At 41.7% G+C, this 19,518-nt stretch overlaps 1 protein-coding gene across 1 annotated transcript in view; it reads right to left on the bottom strand.

Moving 5' to 3' along the window:
* LOC133544003 (1-phosphatidylinositol 4,5-bisphosphate phosphodiesterase eta-2-like) overlaps positions 1–19,518 on the bottom strand; it is a 35,531-nt gene that overhangs the window by 13,162 nt on the left and 2,851 nt on the right. The window contains exons 3-12 of the mRNA XM_061888965.1: positions 15,426–15,669; positions 15,180–15,309; positions 14,940–15,110; positions 12,374–12,467; positions 6,931–7,134; positions 6,748–6,868; positions 6,500–6,671; positions 3,681–3,785; positions 3,124–3,204; positions 2,954–3,054 (exon numbers count right to left, since the gene is read on the bottom strand). Of these exons, the coding sequence (XP_061744949.1) occupies positions 2,954–3,054; positions 3,124–3,204; positions 3,681–3,785; positions 6,500–6,671; positions 6,748–6,868; positions 6,931–7,134; positions 12,374–12,467; positions 14,940–15,110; positions 15,180–15,309; positions 15,426–15,669 (1,423 nt within the window). The remainder of the gene's footprint in view (positions 1–2,953; positions 3,055–3,123; positions 3,205–3,680; positions 3,786–6,499; positions 6,672–6,747; positions 6,869–6,930; positions 7,135–12,373; positions 12,468–14,939; positions 15,111–15,179; positions 15,310–15,425; positions 15,670–19,518) is intronic.

The following is a 19,518-nucleotide window of genomic DNA, read 5'->3' as shown; positions in this document are numbered from 1 at the left end:
AGGCCGCAAATCCGATGACACAACTACAAAGTCGATCATGGAACTGCGGCCTAGGGTGTCCTGGTGCCAAGTGCACATATGGACACCCTTATGTTTGAACATGGTGTTTGTTATCGACAAACTGTGACGAGCACAAAAGTCCAATAACAAAACACCACTCGGGTTCAGATCCGGGCGGCCATTCTTCCCAATCACGCCTCTCCAGGTTTCACTGTCGTTGCCAACGTGAGCGTTGAAGTCTCCCAGTAAGACAAGGGAATCACCTGGGGGAGCACTTTCCAGTACTCCCTCGAGCGTTCCCAAAAAGGGTGGGTACTCTGAACTGCTGTTTGGTGCATAAGCACAAACAACAGTCAGGACCCGTCCCCCCACCCGAAGGCGGAGGGAGGCTACCCTTTCGTCCACCGGGTTGAACTCCAACGTGCAGGCTTTAAACCGGGGGGAAACAAGAATTGCCACCCCAGCCCGTCGCCTCTCACTGCCGGCAACGCCAGAGTGGAAGAGGGTCCAATCCCTCTCGAGGGAAGTGGTTCCAGAGCCCTTGCTGTGCGTCGAAGTGAGTCCGACTATATCCAGCCGGAATTTCTCGACTTCGCGCACTAGCTCAGGCTCTTTCCCCCCCAGTGACGTGACGTTCCACGTCCCAAGAGCTAGCTTCTGTAGCCGAGGATCGGACCGCCAAGTGCCCTGCCTTCGGCTGTCGCCCAGCTCACAATGCACCCGACCTCTATGGCCCCTGCTATGGGTGGTGAGCCCATTGGAGGGGTGACCCACGTTGCCTCTTCGGGCCGTGCCCGGCCGGGCCCCATGGGGCCATCATGCCCCACCTCCGGGCCCGGCTCCAGAGGGGGGCCCCGGTGACCCGCGTCCGGGCGAGGGAAATCTGGGTCCATGATGTTTCTTTTTCATAAAGGTCAATGCTTAATTTTTATTTTTTTTTATTTTTCTTCTTTGTCATGAAAAAGGGAGGTTTTTTGTGGTTGATGCACTAATTGTAAGTGTCAATGTTAAATTTTTTTTTTTTCTTTTTCTTCTTTGTCATGAAAAAGGGAGGTTTTTGTGGTTGATGCACTAATTGTAAGTGTATATTGTGTTTTTTTGTGTTGCTTTAATAAAAAAAAATTTTTAAAAACATTTTATTTATTTATTTTTTTTATAAAAAATTCTTCTGCGGCTCGGTACCAATCGGGCCATGGCTTTAAACGGTTTTTAACAAATGTACTGTTTCATTTTGGTATAGTACAGCGATACTAGTGAATCATATACGGTACTATACCGTCTCTAAAAAATACAGATGGATGCATTTTGGCTTAAAAACTAATGATAAAAGGGAAGTTATAACACTGAAAGGCCCTCAGGAAGAGGTGCTTAAAGACATGGTTTGCTAGCTAGTGGCTAAATACACCCGCAGTCTACTTCTAAATCACTAATCCTCGCCTCCATGGCGACAAATGAAGTAAGTTTCTTACAAGTAGCATTATCACTGCAGGACGAGGAATAGCTAAACATGCTTCACTACACACCGGCGTCACAATGTAAACAGGTGGATCTACACCTAACATCCACTGTAATGATACCAAGTACAGGAGCGTATCTAGTCGATACAACAATAATTACATCGATATTTTTAAGCATCACAAAATCTATTTTCGTTTTTTTCAAATTTGTATTATGTTTATAAACTCAGTAAATATGTCCCTGGACACATGAGGACTTTGAATATGACCAATGTATGATCCTGTAACTACTTGGTATTGGATTGATACCCAAATTTGTGGTATCATCCAAAACTAATGTAAAGTATCAAGCAACATAAGAATAAGTGATTATTGCATGTAGGAGCCTAAATACTGTTTAAGTTATTTTACATTTTATGGAAGGTGCTTTATGTTTATTCAGCCAAAAGGGGACTATTTACTTTATTTGCACGATAAGAAAATGTATATATTGAATGCTTAGAGTAATTATATAAATCTCACTTTAGGTGTAATTATTACATTTGTCAAAATGATTTGATGACGTAACTGTTTTAAGTGCATATATGGCGGAAGGATCTGTGTGGTAAGGGGGTTTTTGGACGCAAGGTGTCATGGGTAATTGCTGTCAGGTGCGGTGGAATCGAGCCACACAGTTTTTTGACCTCACTCATACTTATTCTCATTCATACTTTTTCTAACTAGTACTGCAACAAATTGTCTTTATTTTGTCATTCATTTGTTCCCACATCGTGACTGTTTTATGTTTTGAATTATTAAGATCACAAGTAAACCATACAAATGAAGAAGAACGTCTGGAGTTTTGTTTTGTTGTTGCCGCAGCAAGCGGAGTGAATGTGATAGTAGAGGAGCGTCAAGCTTAAGGCTACTTTAAGAATCTACATTGCATTTTAACAGAAGTGTAGATAGAACACGTTAAAAGAGAAAATAAGCAGATATTAACAGTAAATGAACAAGTAGATTAATAATTGATTTTCTACCGCCTGTCCTTAATAATTTTGACAAAATAATAGAATGGAAAATGACACAATATCTTACTGCATATGTCAGCTGACTAATTAGGAGCCTTTGTTTGTTTACTTACTACTAAAAGACAAGTTGTCTAGTATGTTCACTATTTTATTTAAGGACAAACTTGCAATAGGAAACATACTGTATGTTTAATGTACCCTAAAATGTTTTATTTGCTAAAATAAAGCCAATAATGTTATTATCCTTTATTTAGAAAAGTATCAAAATACATTTTGGTATCAGGACAACACTACATTACAGTGAGTTTTCTAGCATGCAAGAAATTTCGAGTCAATCATCTTAACTTAAAAGGTCAAATTTTGGGGCTTAATAACAGCGCCACCACATGGCGTATCAGTGAGAACTATAACACAGCAAGGGAGCATGTTTTAACAAATCGTTAATCGTTTGTATGCCTCGGTTCAGGCCCGGAAGAGTGAGCTTACTTGGGGTGATAAACGATCTGCGTCCTGTCTCTGCTGCTGCTGCTGTAGTCTGACTCTCCGTCAGACCTTCCTTTACTCCTCACTCTCATTCTCTTTTTCCTCTGTAACAACAATAGCACAACTTAGGTTTTAAAACCTGCACAGATCTTTTTTTTCCCTACAGGGAGCACCTTGCGTTTGAAGCTCTTCATGATCGACCTGCCGAATCGTCTCTTCTTTGGTCGATGAGCAGCAAGACCGCTGTCTTCCTCCTGAAAAGAGTCATGTGATCAGAATAAGAATCAGACATACCGTATTTCCTCGAAATTGCCGCCGGGGCGCTAATTAATTTAAAACCTCTTCTCACTCCTGCGCTTACCAAAGGCATGCGGTAAAAGTAAGCATGCGCTAATTATTTTAAAACCTCTTCTCACTCCGACACTTACCAAAGGCATGCAGTAAAAATTTGAGTGTGATGTAAGCTTGGACCTTAAATCCTACTGAATAGCTCTTAATCTTCTTCCCTTTATGCGATTTAAAATTACCGGTGTTGAAATCAGCCTCCTTTATTTTCAAAATTCTGACATCACAAGTTTGACCAGGCGGTAATACTAAGCATGTGCTAATTATTTTGCGAATCGAGTTCCACCCGGCAGTAATTCAAGGCAGGCGCATACTATATGCCCTGCGGCAATTCAAGGAAATTCGGTACTTTATTTATCCCCGAGGGGAAATTAAATGAACTTGCTTGTGTGTCATTGTCTTCCTCCTCGTCTTCGTCGTCCCCGGTGTCTTCATCAGACACGTCTCCTTCCTCAGCGTCGGAGTCTAGGGTTACGGGAAGCTTCTTTCCCTGGAACACAATAACCAGCAGTAGCTACGAAGTGCCATAGAGAGGATCTAAATCAGGAGTCTCTAACTCAATTTACTTGGGGGTCACTGGATGCAGAGTCTGGTTGAGGCTGGGCCGCAAGAAAAGATTAATAAAAAAAAAAAAAAATGTGCATACTCCTCAGCATGTCTAGTTGTATAATGACGTTTCAAATTGTATCCATCGTGCACCGCAACTCTCTCTGTGCAAATAAGACACGTTGGGGAAATATCGCATCTCCCACTTTTCCTGGAATTGTCTTTGCTCATCACTAACCTTTCTCCTCACTGCAGGCTTCGAAAAAGACATGTTTGGGGTTGTGGAATATATTTGTATTTAGCCGAGGCACGGAGAATAATATTTAAAAAAAATACTTCAACATTGATTTAAATTGTAAGGAAAGAAGAGGAAGGAATTAAAAAGGTAAAAGTATTTAAAAATCCTAAAATAATTTTTAAGGTTGTATTTTTCCCCAAAAAATTGTCTTTCTTAAAGTTATCAAAAGCAAAGTAAAAAATAAAAGTAATTTATTTAAACAAGTGAAGACCAAGTCTTTAAAATATTTTCTTGGATTTGCAAATTCTATTTGAGTTTTGTCTCTTTTAGAATGAAAAATGTCGAGCAAAGCGAGACCAGCTTGCTAGTAAATGAATACAATTATAAAAATAGAGGCAGCTCACTGGTAAGTGCTGCTATTTCAGCTATTTTTAGAACAGGCCAGCGGGCGACTCATCTGGTCCTTATGGTCGACCTGGTGCCTGCGGGCACTGCATTGGTGACCCCTGGTCCAGGTTATCGGGGATTGTTATTACTGACGGACAGGTGTCGCGGTGTGATAGCAGCCAGGCACGTACGACAAGCCTCATCTCCATGGCAACATCTCTGTCGCTTTCACTCATTTGCCGCTTTTCCACTAATGCAGGGGTAGGCAACCCAGAACGTTGAAAGAGCCATTTTGGACCTAAATGACACAACGCTTGTGGGCCGCTCTAACATTAAACTGTCATATTAAGGTGGAGGCCGCAAAATAACGCCTCACGGGCCGCAATTGGCCCCCGGGCCGCGTGTCTGAGACCCCTGATCTAGATATACCAGCAGATACCATACAAAGATATTAGTGGGTACCATACAAAAATACCAGCCGATACCATGTACTTTAAAGATAGCACAGATACCAAATAAAGATACCTGCCGAGATGTATATAGACACAGCAGATACCATACAACAGTGGTCCCCAACCTTTTTGTAGCTGCGGCCCGGTCAACGCTTGATAATTTGTCCCAGGGTTTTTATTTTTAAAATGTTTTATTTTTGTCATGAAAAATGTAGATTTTTTGGTTTGGTGCACTAATTGTAAGTTTATCATGTGTTTTTTTATGTTGATTTAATAAAAGATAATTTAAAAAAATTAGAAAAAATGATTCTGCTGCCCGGTACCAATCGAGCCGCGGATACCAAGCAGATACCATAAAAAGAGTCCAGCAGATACCATACAAAGATAAAGGCAGATACCGTACAAAGATATTAGTTGATACAATACAAATATACCAGTAGATACCATACAAATATATTAGTGGATACCATACATATATACCAGCAGATACCATGTACTTTAAAGAGAGCACAGATACCATATAAAGATACCTGCTGAGATGTACAAAGTCACAGCAGATACCGTACATCGACACAGAAGATACCACACAAGGAAACCTACAAAGCTACTGCAGATATTGTGCAATGATACCAGCAGATACCATATACTATACAAACAGATACCATACAGGATACAAGAAGATACCGTACACAGACACAAGCAGATACTGTACAATAATACAGCAGATACCATACAAAGATGAAGGCAGATACCGTACAAAGATATTAGTTGATACCATACAAATATACCAGTAGATACCATACAAAGATATTAGTGGATACCATACAGATATACCAGCAGATACCATGTACTTTAAAGAGAGCACAGATACCATATAAAGATACCTGCTGAGATGTACAAAGTCACAGCAGATACCGTACAGTGACACAGAAGATACCACACAAGGATACCTACAAAGATACTGCAGATATTATGCAACGATACCAGCAGATACCATATACTATACAAACAGATACCATACAAGATACAAGAAGATACCGTACACAGACACAAGCAGATACCATACAAAGATGAAGGCAGATACCGTACAAAGATATTAGTTGATACCATACAAATATACCAGTAGATACCATACAAAGATATTAGTGGATACCATACAGATATACCAGCAGATACCATGTACTTTAAAGAGAGCATAGATACCATATAAAGATACCTGCTGAGATGTACAAAGTCACAGCAGATACCGTACAATGACACAGAAGATACCACACAAGGATACCTACAAAGATACTGCAGATATTGTGCAATGATACCAGCAGATACCATACAAGATACAAGAAGATACCGTACACAGATACAACCAAATACTGTACAATAATACAGCAGATACCATCCAAAGATGAAGGTGGATACCGTACACCGACCAATGGTGTATTGGAGCAACATGATTGAGCGGTAGGTAAGTGCTATGATCTTTTGTTTTCGTCGCATTGTCTTACAGAAAAAGTCTGACATTTAAAAACCTTCAGTTTTGAGCTGAGAAAATAAGTTTCTCGTTTGCAGTATTCGCAGCCTCACCTTGACCAGTATTTTACCCTTCAGGATTTCAGGGCTGGGCAGCTTCTTGCATTCCTGAATGTTGACGTTGGACACGTCCAGCTTGTCCTGCAGCACCTCTCTCAGACACTCGGCCATCCTTTTCTGCTGCGGCACCGTGCAGTGGTTCTCTATGGACAGGATCACCGGGTACCTGCAGGGTCGGGGTGCGCCACGGTCGTCACTGACGCATCGTTTTCCACGAACTTATCAGGTGAACCGACACGTACTGAGATTTAGCGAAGGCATATCTGTTGATGGTTTCGATGACGTCTTTGAAGAGGATTTTGGACGTCAGGGTGTACCCGTGGTGGATGATGGGCTCCCCGTCCGGTCCGTCCCAGCAGTCCACTGCAGAAGAAGATTCGAACTGAGCGCTGCGACGCGAGCCGGCGCGTGTCCCGGATGCTCACCTTCCACGCAGCGGCACCCGGCCTGCAGGACATAGGCGTACATCTCCACGCTGGACTGGGACAGCAGCTGGTCACCTGTCAGGTAGGTGTTGTGTGACGTGGCGATGAAGTAGTTGCACAGAGGCTGCGTCATGTCCTGGTTCACCTGGTGGTGCTCCGGGTTGAAGATGTCCCCGCCGGGGCTTCGCATGTAGTTGGTGAAACCTGACAGAAGGGGGCTTGGATATCATGTATCAAATATGTATCGTACAAAACCCCAAACCAGTGAAGTTGGCACGTTTTGTAATTCGTAAATAAAAACAGAATACAATGATTTGCAAATCCTTTACCGTATTTCCTTGAATTGCCGCCAGGGCGCTAATTAATTTAAGGCATGCAGTAATAAAAATTTGAGTGTGATGTAAGGATACCATCATGAAAAGCACATTTAATAAAAAAAAAAAAAAAAACGTTATTATGGTCTTATCTTTACTTATAAATGAAGTCCATGCCAGCTCCTTCTGATCAAAAGCTTCCTTATCTTTTTTCAGTTTTAAACGTCTCCGTCTCGATGGAGATCTTTCTTTATTACCTCCTGCTTTGATTGAAAGTCCAGTTTAGAAAACTGCTATTAGACCGCTGCTATCAGTTAGCTCGGCTCCTCCAGTGCAGGCGACGACAGAATTATCCTCGGACTGCTCCATGGGTGATCTCTTTATCCCACCGCTGCCACCAGGAAGTGTTAATTTAAAACCTCTTCTCACTCCGGCGCTTACCAAAGGCATGCAGTAATAACAATTTGAGTGTGATGTAAGGATACCGTCATGAAAAGCAAATTTAATAAAAAAAAACATTATTATGGTCTTATCTTTACTTATAAATGAAGTCCATGCCAGCTCCTTCTGATCAAAAGCATAAATAACTTGTTTTAAACGTCTCGGTCTCGATGGAGATCTTCCTTTATTACCTCCTGCTTCGATTGAAAGTCCAGTTTAGAAAACTGCCATCAGACCGCTGCTATCAGTTAGCTCGGCTCCTCGTGCGGGCGACGACAGAATTAACCTCGGAAAACTCCCCCTCCCGTTCTGCTCCATGGGTGATCTCTTTATCCCACCGCTGCCACCAGGAAGTATTAATTTAAAACATCTTCTCACTCCGGCGCTTACCAAAGGCATGCAGTAATAAAAATTTGAGTGTGATGTAAGGATACCATCATGAAAAGCACATTTAATTAAAAAAACATTATTGTGGTCTTACCTTTACTTATAAATGAAGTCCATGCCAGCTCCTTCTGATCGAAAGCTTCCTTATCTTTCTTCAGTTTTAAATGTCTCCGTCTCGATGGAGATCTTCCTTTATTACCTCCTGCTTCGATTGAAAGTCTAGTTTAAAAAACTGTTATTAGACCGCTCCTATCAGTTAGTTCGGCTCCTCAAGTGCGGGCGACGACAGAATTATCCTCGGACAACTCCCCCTCCCGTTCTGCTCCTTGGGTGATCTCTTTATCCCACCGCTGCCACCAGGAAGTGTTCATTTAAAACCTCTTCTCACTCCGGCGCTTACCAAAGGCATGCAGTAATAAAAATTTTAGTGTGATGTAAGGATACCGTCATGAAAAGCACATTTAATAAAAAAAAAAAAAAACGTTATTATGGTCTTACCTTAACTTATAAATGAAGTCCATGCGAGCTCCTTCTGATCAAAAGCATCGATAACTTGTTTATAGAAGTCTTCCTTATCTTTCTTCAGTTTTAAACATCTCCGTCTCGATGGAGATCTTCCTTTATTACTTCCTGCTTCGATTGAAAGTCCAGTTTAGAAAACTGCTATTAGACCGCTGCTATCAGTTAGCTCGGCTCCTCAAGTGCGGGCGACGACAGAATTATCCTCGTAAAACTCCCCCTCCCGTTCTGCTCCATGGGTGATCTCTTTATCCCACCGCTGCCACCAGGAAGTGTTAATTTAAAACCTCTTCTCACTCCGGCGCTTACCAAAGGCATGCAGTAATACAAATTTGAGTGTGATGTAAGGATACCGTCATGAAAAGCACATTTAATTAAAAAAAATAAAACGTTATTATGGTCTTACCTTTACTTATAAATGAAGTCCATGCGAGCTCCTTCTGATCAAAAGCATCGATAACTTGTTTATAGAAGTCTTCCTTATCTTTCTTCAGTTTTAAACGTCTTCGTCTCGATGGCGCTTACCAAAGGCATGCAGTAATAAAAATTTGAGTGTGATGTAAGGATACCGTCATGAAAAGCACATTTAATAAAAAAAAAAAAAAACGTTATTATGGTCTTATCTTTACTTATAAATGAAGTCCATGCCAGCTCCTTCTGATCAAAAGCATCGATAACTTGTTTATAGAAGTCTTCCTTATCTTTCTTCAGTTTTAAACATCTCCGTCTCGATGGAGATCTTCCTTTAATACCTCCTGCTTCGATTGAAAGTCCAGTTTAGAAAACTGCCATCAGACCGCTGCTATCAGTTAGCTCGGCTCCTCGTGCGGGCGACGACAGAATTAACCTCGGACAACTCCCCCTCCCGTTCTGCTCCATGGGTGATCTCTTTATCCCACCACTGCCACCAGGAAGTGTTGATTTAAAACCTCTTCTCACCCCGGCGCTTACCAAAGGCATGCAGTAATAAAAATTTGAGTGTGATGTAAGGATACCATCATGAAAAGCACATTTAATTAAAAAAACATTATTGTGGTCTTACCTTTACTTATAAATGAAGTCCATGCCAGCTCCTTCTGATCGAAAGCTTCCTTATCTTTCTTCAGTTTTAAACGTCTCCGTCTCGATGGAGATCTTCCTTGATTACCTCCTGCTTCGATTGAAAGTCCAGTTTAGAAAACTGCTATTAGACCGCTGCTATCAATTAGCTCGGCTCCTCAAGTGCGGGGGACGACAGAAATTATCCTCGGACAACTCCCCCTCCCGTTCTGCTCCATGGGTGATCTCTTTATTCCACCGCTGCCACCAGGAAGTGTTAATTTAAAACCTCTTCTCACTCCGGCGCTTACCAAAGGCATGCAGTAATAAAAATTTCGGTGTGATGTAAGGATACCATCATAAAAAGCACATTTAATAAATAAAAAAAAATGTTATGGTCTTACCTTTACTTATAAATGAAGTCCATGCCAGCTCCTTCTGATCAAAAGCATGGATAACTTGTTTATTGAAGTCTTCCTTATATTTGTTCAGTTTTAAACGTCTCCGTCTCGATGGAGATCTTCCTTTATTACCTCCTGCTTCGATTGAAAGTCCAGTTTAGAAAACTGCTATTAGACTGCTGCTATCAGTTAACTCGGCTCTTCCAGTGCGGGCGACGACATTATCCTCGGACAACTCCCCCTCCCGTTCTGCTCCGTGGGTGATCTCTTTATCCCACCGCTGCCACCAGGAAGTGTTATTGTATACCGGTAAATAATACATTGGGTATTTAGGACCGGAACGTGCTTTATTTTAGCCCGGTTGTTTACATAGCCAGCATAGGAGTAGTGGTGTTACATCCTAAAAAGGTCTGTCGTGCACTCCACCAGCACATATCACGTCACTCGTTGTCACTTCTTCTGCAGCCGAGTAGTCGCAAGAAGGATCACTAGCGCCCTCTACCACTAGGAAGCGGGAGTCATTTAATGACTCATATTTGACACACGCAGCTACGGTATATTAATAAAACATAGCTGCTTACTGTTCTTTTTAGCATACCGGTATTCAATAGTTAGGACCTTAAATCCTACTGAATAGCTCTTAATCTTCTTCCCTTTATGCGATTTGAAATTACCGGTGTTGAAATCAGCCTCCTTTATTTTGAAAATGATGACAGGGTAAGTGTCACTCGTGACGTCACGAGTTTGACCCGGCGGTAATACTAAGCATGCGCTAATTTTTTTGTGAAGGGAGTTTGACCAGGCAGGGTTTCAAGGCAGGCGCATACTATATACCTGACGGAATTTCAAGGAAATACGGTATATACTATTGAATAAACTGCAAAGACAAGATATTTAATGTTCGAACTGAGAAACTTGATGTTGTTTTTTTTTGCAAATAATCATTAACTTTTAATTTAATGGCAGCAACACATTGCAAAAAAGTTGGCACAGGGGCATTTTTACCACTGTGTTACATGGCCTTTCCTTTTAACAACACACTGTAAGTGTTTGGGAACTGAGGAGACCAATTTTTTAAGCTTCCCACGTGGAATTCTTTCCCATTCTTGCTTGATGTACAGCTTAAGTTGTTCAACAGTCCGGGGTCTCAGTTGTGGTATTTTAGGCTTCATAATGCGCCACACATTTTCAATGGGAGACAGGTCTGGTCTACAGGCAGGCCAGTCTATACCCGCACTACTTTACTGTTGTAACAAGTGGCTTGGCATTGTCTTGCTGAAATAAGCAGGGGCGTCCATGATAACGTTGCTTGGATGGCAACATATGTTGCTCCAAAACCTGTATGTACCTTTCAGCATCAATGGTGCCTTCACAGGTGTGTAAGTTACCCATGCCTTGGGCACTAATACACCCCCATACCATCACAGATGCTGGCTTTTGAACTTTGCACCTCTAACAATCCGGATGGTTCTTTTCCTCTTTGTCCCGGAGGACACAACGTCCACAGTTTCCAAAAACTATTTGAAATGTGGACCTGTCAGACCACAGAACACTTTTCCACTTTGCATCAATCCATTTTAGATAGGCTTGGGCCCCGCGAAGCCGTCGGCCTTTCTGGGTGTTGTTGATAAATGGCTTTGTCTTTGCATAGTAGAGTTTTAACTTGCACTTACAGATGTAGCAACAAACTGTAGTTACTGACAGTGGTTTTCTGGGGTATTCCTGAACCCATGCGGTGATATCCTTTACACACTGATGTCGCTTTTTGATGCAGTACTGCCTGAAGGATGGAAGGATCGTAATATCATTGCTTAAGTGCAGTGATTTCTCCAGATTTTCTGAACTTTTTGATGACATTAAGGACCGTAGATGGTGAAATCCCTAACTTCTTTGCAATAGCTTTTTGAGAAATGTTGTTCTTGAACAATTTTCTCACACATTTGTTCACAAAGTGGTGACCCTCGCCCCATCCTCGTTTGGGAATAACTGAGCATGGAAGTTGCTTTTATACCCGATCATGGCACCCACCTGTTCCCAATTAGCCTGTTCACCTGTGGGATGTTCCAAATAAGTGTTTGATGAGTATTCCTCAACTTCTTCAGTCTTTTTGCTACTTGTGCCAGCTTTTTTTGAAACATGTTGCAGGCATCAAATTCCAAATGAGCTAATATTTGCAAAAAATAACAACATTTTCCAGTTCGAACGTTGAGTATCTTGTCTTTGAAAAGGATTTGCAACTTATTGTATTCTGTTTTTATTTATCATTTACACAACGTGCCAACTTCTCTGGTTTTGGGTTTTATCCATCAAATATCATCAACACTATCATGGGTTGGCTCATACCGTCTATTCCCAGGACCATACGCTGCAGGTTCTCTGGACACGGCTCAAACTTGGCCACTATGTCAACCAGGTGCTCCCTGGCCAGACCTCGCATCTGCCAACACAAACAGGAACTTTTGACCCTATTGGGCCTCTGTACTTCTCAAGTGAGCCCAACACGATAGCCTCTTTCACACAGAGACTACACCCCTACACAAGGGGGCTTATTTTTGCACTTTTTTTTTTGTAAAGGCTGAAATTTTCCACTTTTTGCTATGTGTAATAGGGGATCCGGCAATTTTCCACCATCAGAGGTAGTAACTGAGCCACAACAGGGGTGGGAAGTTCTGTAATGCGAGATCTGGTGTGTTAAGTTAAACACCTGATGCTCATCTCACACAGAGATCTTGCCTAATTTCTGCATTCGAAACTCCTTCCACACAGCCTTTTAGGAAAAAAATAATAATAATTGTGTGCCTTTTGACTAAAGCGGAAACACAACACAGTAATTTGTTGGCTCCTGCCGTGTGGAAAGCAAATGCTGCAATCTAAATAAATGATAAATGGGTTGTACTTGTATAGCGCTTTTCTACCTTCAAGGTACTCAAAGCGCTTTGACACTACTTCCACATTTACCCATTCACACACACATTCACACACTGATGGAGGGAGCTGCCATGCAAGGCGCCAACCAGCACCCATCAGGAGCAAGGGTGAAGTGTCTTGCTCAGGACACAACGGACGTGACGAGGTTGGTACTAGGTGGGATTTGAACCAGGGACCCTCGGGTTGCGCACGGCAACTCTCGTAAAAGGCTCAGGCAAATGATTGCTGTTACTGTGGCATCTGTGTGAAAAGGCTTAGGTTGCAACAGACGTAACAACTACACCTAGTTGTGTAACACATTCAATTATACAATCGCTGTAAGCATTGTTGCTTTGTGAAAGCGCACACAGTTGCGGAAATAGCCCTCCTTTTCTGGGTTCTGTGTAAAAGGCACAGGGAAATGTAAATGCTAGCTTTACTATTGCTGTAAATTAGTTGTGTCTGTCTGTGTGAAAGAGGCTTGAGTTGTAACAATAGACTTACATTTATCTCCCCGTCCCTTTTACACAAAACTATGCCCATTTCTTTAGTGCATCTAACTATACACACGTTATAAGCCTTGTTGCTGTGTGAAAGCACGCACAGTTGCGGCAATAGCTTGCTTTCGCTGGCTTCTGTGTAAAAGGCAAAGGCCAAAATATTCTGGACCAACAGTTGCAGAAATTTTGGGGTGTCTGTGGGAAAGAAGCTTAAGTTGTAACAGTCGTAACAGAACTATGCCCAGTTGTGTAACGCATCTAATTATACAATAATTGTAAGGTGTGTTGCTGCATGCAAGCGCACACAGTTGTGGCAATAGCCTACCTTTGCTGGGTTCTGTGTAAAAGGCACAGGGAATAGTAAATGCTAGCTTTACTATTGCTGCAATTTAGTTGTCTGTCTGTGTGAAAGAGGCTTGAATTGTAACAATATAATACATTTATCACCCCGTCCCTTTTACACAGAACTACACCCAGCTGTGTAGCGCATCTAACTATACAATTGCTAAAAGCCCTGTTGTGTGAAAGCACACACAGTTGCGACAATAGCTTGCTTTCCCCGGGTTCTGTGTGAAAGGCACGGGCAATTAAATGCTAAATCAACCGTTGCTGCAGTTTTGTGACGTCTGTGTGAAAGGGGATTGAGTTGTAGCAGTGTAGTTACATTTACAATAGCCTACCTTTTGCTAGGTTATGTTTAAAAGCACAGGCAAAAAAATGCTAAATCAACCCTTGCTTCAGTTTTGTGATGTCTGTGTGAAAGAGGATTGAGTTGTCCAGTGTAGTTACATTTACAATAGACCAACTTTTGCTAGGTTCTGTGTAAAAGGCTCAGGAAAAAGTACTTTTAGGTTTTTGTACATGTTTGCAATAGCTCTGTGTGAGAGTTCTAACAGTAGACACAACATGTGCCTTTCACACAAACAATCCAGCCACAAAGAGATGTTGCAATCTGCCCCTGTGTTTGATTACGTAGAAGATACTTGTCACATAGCGACAAGTGCTTTCAACACAACAGGGCAGGAGAAATGTGAAACTTTACACCCCTGTCCCGCCATTATGAGATTGCCTTTTATACAGGCAGTGTTACAAATTTGGATATTAGCCCAGAAGGTGTAAATTGCCTGGTTGACATCATCTCCTAAATCGGGCAAAAGAAGTCTGAATCCCTGTCCTGGTTTGCGGGATCCCCTTTCTCACAGTCATAGTCCGTTCCACCTCTCAAACCATATATGAAGACGCTGAAGGTCGGTGCTTTCCTAACGACGTGGGAGAAAAATAAAGGCTTCCTAGCTTTTCTAAGCAGTGTTAAAGGAGATTCCGATGTTGACATTTGGCAGGATCTTTGTGTGAAAGGGGCTTGGCTTTCAACACAACTGGACAGGAGACATGTGTGACTCAGATGTAGGAACTCCACACCCAAGCATTACAGCGTCCCTTTTTACACAGGCCGTGTCATGCCTGGGGTACTCGGTGGAAAATTGCCAGTTGGTTAGTTGTACCTTCTGCTCATTCTCCAAGAAGCGAGCCAGGTCTTGCAGGTCCATGACTTCTTTCTGGTTACTGTAGGAGATCAGGATCAGGTAGAGGTCTCTGCGCGTAGAGATCATCTTGTAGAAAGAGCAGAATTCCTCAAACCCCAAAGAACCCTGGTTCTCGTCCGTGTCCGCCTCCTGCAAAGACGGCGACACAGGTGGTCCGAGCGAGCTGTTTGAAATGATGCTTGCTGATGGCGGTCTTACTTGGAACATCTGCCGGACTTTCTGCTTGGGTAGATTGACGTTGAGCTTGTGGAGCAGCTGGTGGACTTCCCCGATACTTAGGGTGCCGTTACCGTTTTTGTCCGCCTCGGAGAAAGTCTGCTGTAACCACGTAAAACTGCAGTTGAGGAACCATGACAAGAACCTTTTCTTGAACAATTCAGGTTTTATCTTTAGCTGATCATTTGGGTTTCCAAAGTAGCCCTGAATGAGCCGAGTGAAGGATATTGATCTCTGGTGCGCTGCCTGCGAGCCAGGCTGTCCTCGTCGCTGATGCCGGCCATGAGGTACTTCAAGCCGCTGATCCAGGTCCGCGCCTCGTCGGCGTTGGCGCTCACCAAGTCCAGGGACTTGACGCGCTCGCCGTAATAAATGCTGAAGCAGCAGTTGGGGTCGAAGCGGTTGTCTGCGTACCTCCTGAACACCTCCGACTTTTTGCCCTCGCGCACCTCGTGGATTGAGTCGATAGTTACTGAAAAGGAGAAGACATCAGCACAGTCATGGGTTTGATATCATAGTCTTTGCATGATTTCACCTTTTTCTAATGAAGTGAATTATATTTATACAGCGCTTTTCTCTAGTGACTCGAAGAACTTTTACATAGTGAAACCCAATATCTAAGTTCCATTTAAACCAGTCTTGGTGGCACTGGGAGACATACTTGCCAACCCTCCCGGATTTTCCGGGAGACTCCTGAAATTCAGCGCCTCTCCCGAAAACCTCCCGGAAGAAATTTTTTCCCGAAAGTCTCCCAAAATTCAGCCGGAGCTGGGGGCCACGCCCCCTCAACTCCTTGCGGACATGAGTGGGGGAAGCCTGTTTTCACGTCCGCTTTCCCACTATATAAACAGCTAGCCTGCCCAATCTACGCATTTTAATAAAAAACTGCACACACAAGGGGACGAAGCAGAAGAACGAGGAAGTTACAGCCATGTAATAGAGTGATCTATGTTGTCTGATGCCATCTTCTGGTGAATGTTGGCTATAGCGTTATGGGGTTGCTTTTTGATTGGCAAATGGCAGAACAAAGGTTACTCAAATAGTGAGATGTAAGGTTTTTTTTTTTTTAAATAACCAGCAAGCACAGTACAGCTAGTAGAACAGCTGTATTTATAATACTGTGTATTTGATAGGTGCCGTCTGAAATTCAACTATTTATTTTATTTATATATATAATAACATGAATATATATAGCTAGAAATCACTGAAAGTCAAGTATTTCATACATTTATATATATATATATATATATATATATATATATATATATATATATATATGTGTGTGTGTATGTGTATATATATATATATATATATATATATATATATATATATATATATATATATATATATATATATATATATATATATATGTGTGTGTGTGTGAAATATATATGAATTACTCGAGTTGGTGAATTGGCTGTAAACATACATGTAAAGATACATTTCTTCATGCATTATTAGACATTTTGTAGGTGTAGTTTTGGAGTTATGTTTCAAAAACTGTCATATTGAGTGTGACCGTATACTGTCATAGTGAGTAAAACCAAATTTTTGTATTTGTGAACCTTTCCAAAATACCTGATTCTGGTAAAACTCACATAAATTCAATTTTACAAGCTTTTTTAGACAGATTTTATGTTTGGTTTTGGAGTTATGTTTATAAACCTTTCATATTTAGTATGACATTTATATTGTTATATTGTATAGAAAAAACTAACTTTTCTCTTTGCGAACCTTACAAAAAATAATTTTGTAACCACGCCCCCCAACCCCCACCTCCCGAAACCGGAGGTCTCAGGGTTGGCAAATATGCTGGGAGCAGGTGGGTAAAGTGTCTTGCCCAAGGACACAACGGCAGTGACTAGGATGGCAGAAGCGGGGATCAAACCTGGAACCCTTAAGTTTCTGGCACAGCCACTCTACCAACCGGGCTATACCGCCAAGCAATTCTTAAGAATATACCACTATAGTATAGTTGTTGTTATTTACAAAACCCAAAACCAGTGAAGTTGGCACGTTGTGTAAATCATAAATAAAAAGAGAATACAATGATTTGCAAATCCTTTTCAACTTATATTCAATTGAATAGACCGCAAAGACAAGACATTTAATGTTCCAACTGAGAAATTAATTTTTTTTTGTTGCAAAAAAGTTGGCACAGGGGCATTTTTACCACTGTGTTACATGGCCTTTCCTTTTAACAACACTCACTAAGTGTTTGGGAACTGAGGAGACCAATTTTTTTAGCTTTATAGGTGGAATTCTTTCCCTTTCTTGCTTGATGTACAGCTTAAGTTGTTCAACAGTCCGGGGTCTCTGTTGTCATATTTTAGGCTTCATAATGCGCCACACATTTTCAATGGGAGACAGGTCTGGACTACAAGCAGGCCAGTGTAGTACCCACACTCTTTTACTATACAACTGTTGTAACATGTGGCTTGGCATTGTCTTGCTGAAATAAGCAGGGGCGTCCATGAAAAAGACATTGCTTGGATGACAACATATGTTGTTCCAAGACCTGTATGTACCTTTCAGCATTAATGGTGCCTTCACAGATGTGTAAGTTACCCATGCCTTGGGCACTAATGCACCCCCATACCATCACAGATGCTGGCTTTTGAACTTTGCGTCGATAACAGTCTGGATGGTTCGCTTCCCCTTTGATCCGGATGACGAGATGTCGAATATTTCCAGAATCAATTTGAAATGTGGACTCGTCAGACCACAGAACACTTTCCACTTTACATTAGTCCATCTTAGATGATCTCGAGTCCAGAGAAACCGGCGGCGTTTCTGGATGTTGTTGATGAATGGCTTTCGCTTTGCTTAGTAGAGCTTTGACTTGCACTTTCAGATGTAGCGACAAACTGTAGTTAGTTATAGTGGTTTTCTGAAGTGTTCCTGAGCCAATGTGGTGATATCCTTTAGAGATTGATGTCGGTTTTTGTTACAGTGCCGTCCGAGGGATCGAAGGTCAGGGTCATTCAATGTTGGTTTCTGGCCATGCCGCTCACGTGGAGGGATTTCTCCAGATTCTCTGAACCTTTTGATGATATTATAAACCGTAGATGTTGAAATCCCTAAATTTCTTGCAATTGCACTTTGAGAAACGTTGTTCTTAAACTGTTTGACTATTTGCTCACGCAGTTGTGGACAAAGGGGTGTACCTCGCCCCATCCTTTCATGTGATGGACTGAGCATTTTTTGGGAAGCTGTTTTTCTACCCAATCATGGCACCCACCTGTGTTCCCAATCAGCCTGCACACCTGTGGGATGTTCCAAAAGAGTGTTTGATGAGCATTCCTCAACTTAATCAGTATTTATTGTCACCTTTCCCAACTTCTTTGTCACGTGTTGCTGGCATCAAATTCTAGAAGTTAATGATTATTTGCAAAAAAAATGTTTATCATTTCGAACATCAAATATGTTGTCTTTGTAGCATATTCAACTAAATATGGGTTGAAAATTATTTGCAAATCATTGTATTCCGTTTATATTTACATCTAACACATTTTCCCAACTTATGTGGAAACGGGGTTTTTAACATCAATCAGTAAACGTTTGGGAACTGAAGAGACCAATTTTGAAGCTTTTCAGGTGGAATTCTTTCCCATTTTTGCTTGATGTAAAGCTTTAGTTGTTCAACAGTCCGGGGTCTCCGTTGTGGTATTTTAGGCTTTGTATTGCGTCACACATTTTCAATGGGAGACAGTTCTGGACTACCGGCAGGCCAGTCTAGTACCCGCACTCTTTTACTATGAAGCCACCCTGTTGTAACACGTGGCTTGGCATTGTCTTGTTGAAATAAGCAGGGGCGTCCATGAAAAAGACGTTGCTTGGATGGCAACATATAGTGCTCCAAAACCTGTATGTACCTTTCAGCATTAATGGTGCCTTTACAGATGTGTAAGTTACCCATGCCTTTGGCACTAATACACCTCCATACCATCACCGATGCTGGCTTTTGAACTTTGCGTCTATAACGATTTGGATGGTTTGTTTCCTCTTTGTTCCGGAGGACATGACGTCCACAGTTTCCAAAAACAATTTGAAATGTGGACTCGTCAGACGACCGAACACTTTTCCACTTTGCATCAGTCCATTTTAGATGAGCTCGGGCTGGGTGTTGTTGATAAATGGTTTTGTTTTGCATAGTAGAGTTTTAACTTGCACTTACAGATGTAGCGATGAACTGTAGTTACTGACAGTGGTTTTCTGAAGTCTTCCTGAACCCATGTAAATAATTGTATTCTGTTTTTATTTACCATTTACACAACATGCTAACTTCACTGCTTTTGTATTATTTGGAAACGTTGACCGC

Source organism: Nerophis ophidion, linkage group LG02 (genome assembly GCF_033978795.1).
Source record: "Nerophis ophidion isolate RoL-2023_Sa linkage group LG02, RoL_Noph_v1.0, whole genome shotgun sequence".
Taxonomy (NCBI): domain Eukaryota; kingdom Metazoa; phylum Chordata; class Actinopteri; order Syngnathiformes; family Syngnathidae; genus Nerophis; species Nerophis ophidion.
The sequence above is the reverse complement of the archived record's forward strand: the minus strand, read 5'-3'. Positions and strand labels throughout refer to the sequence as shown.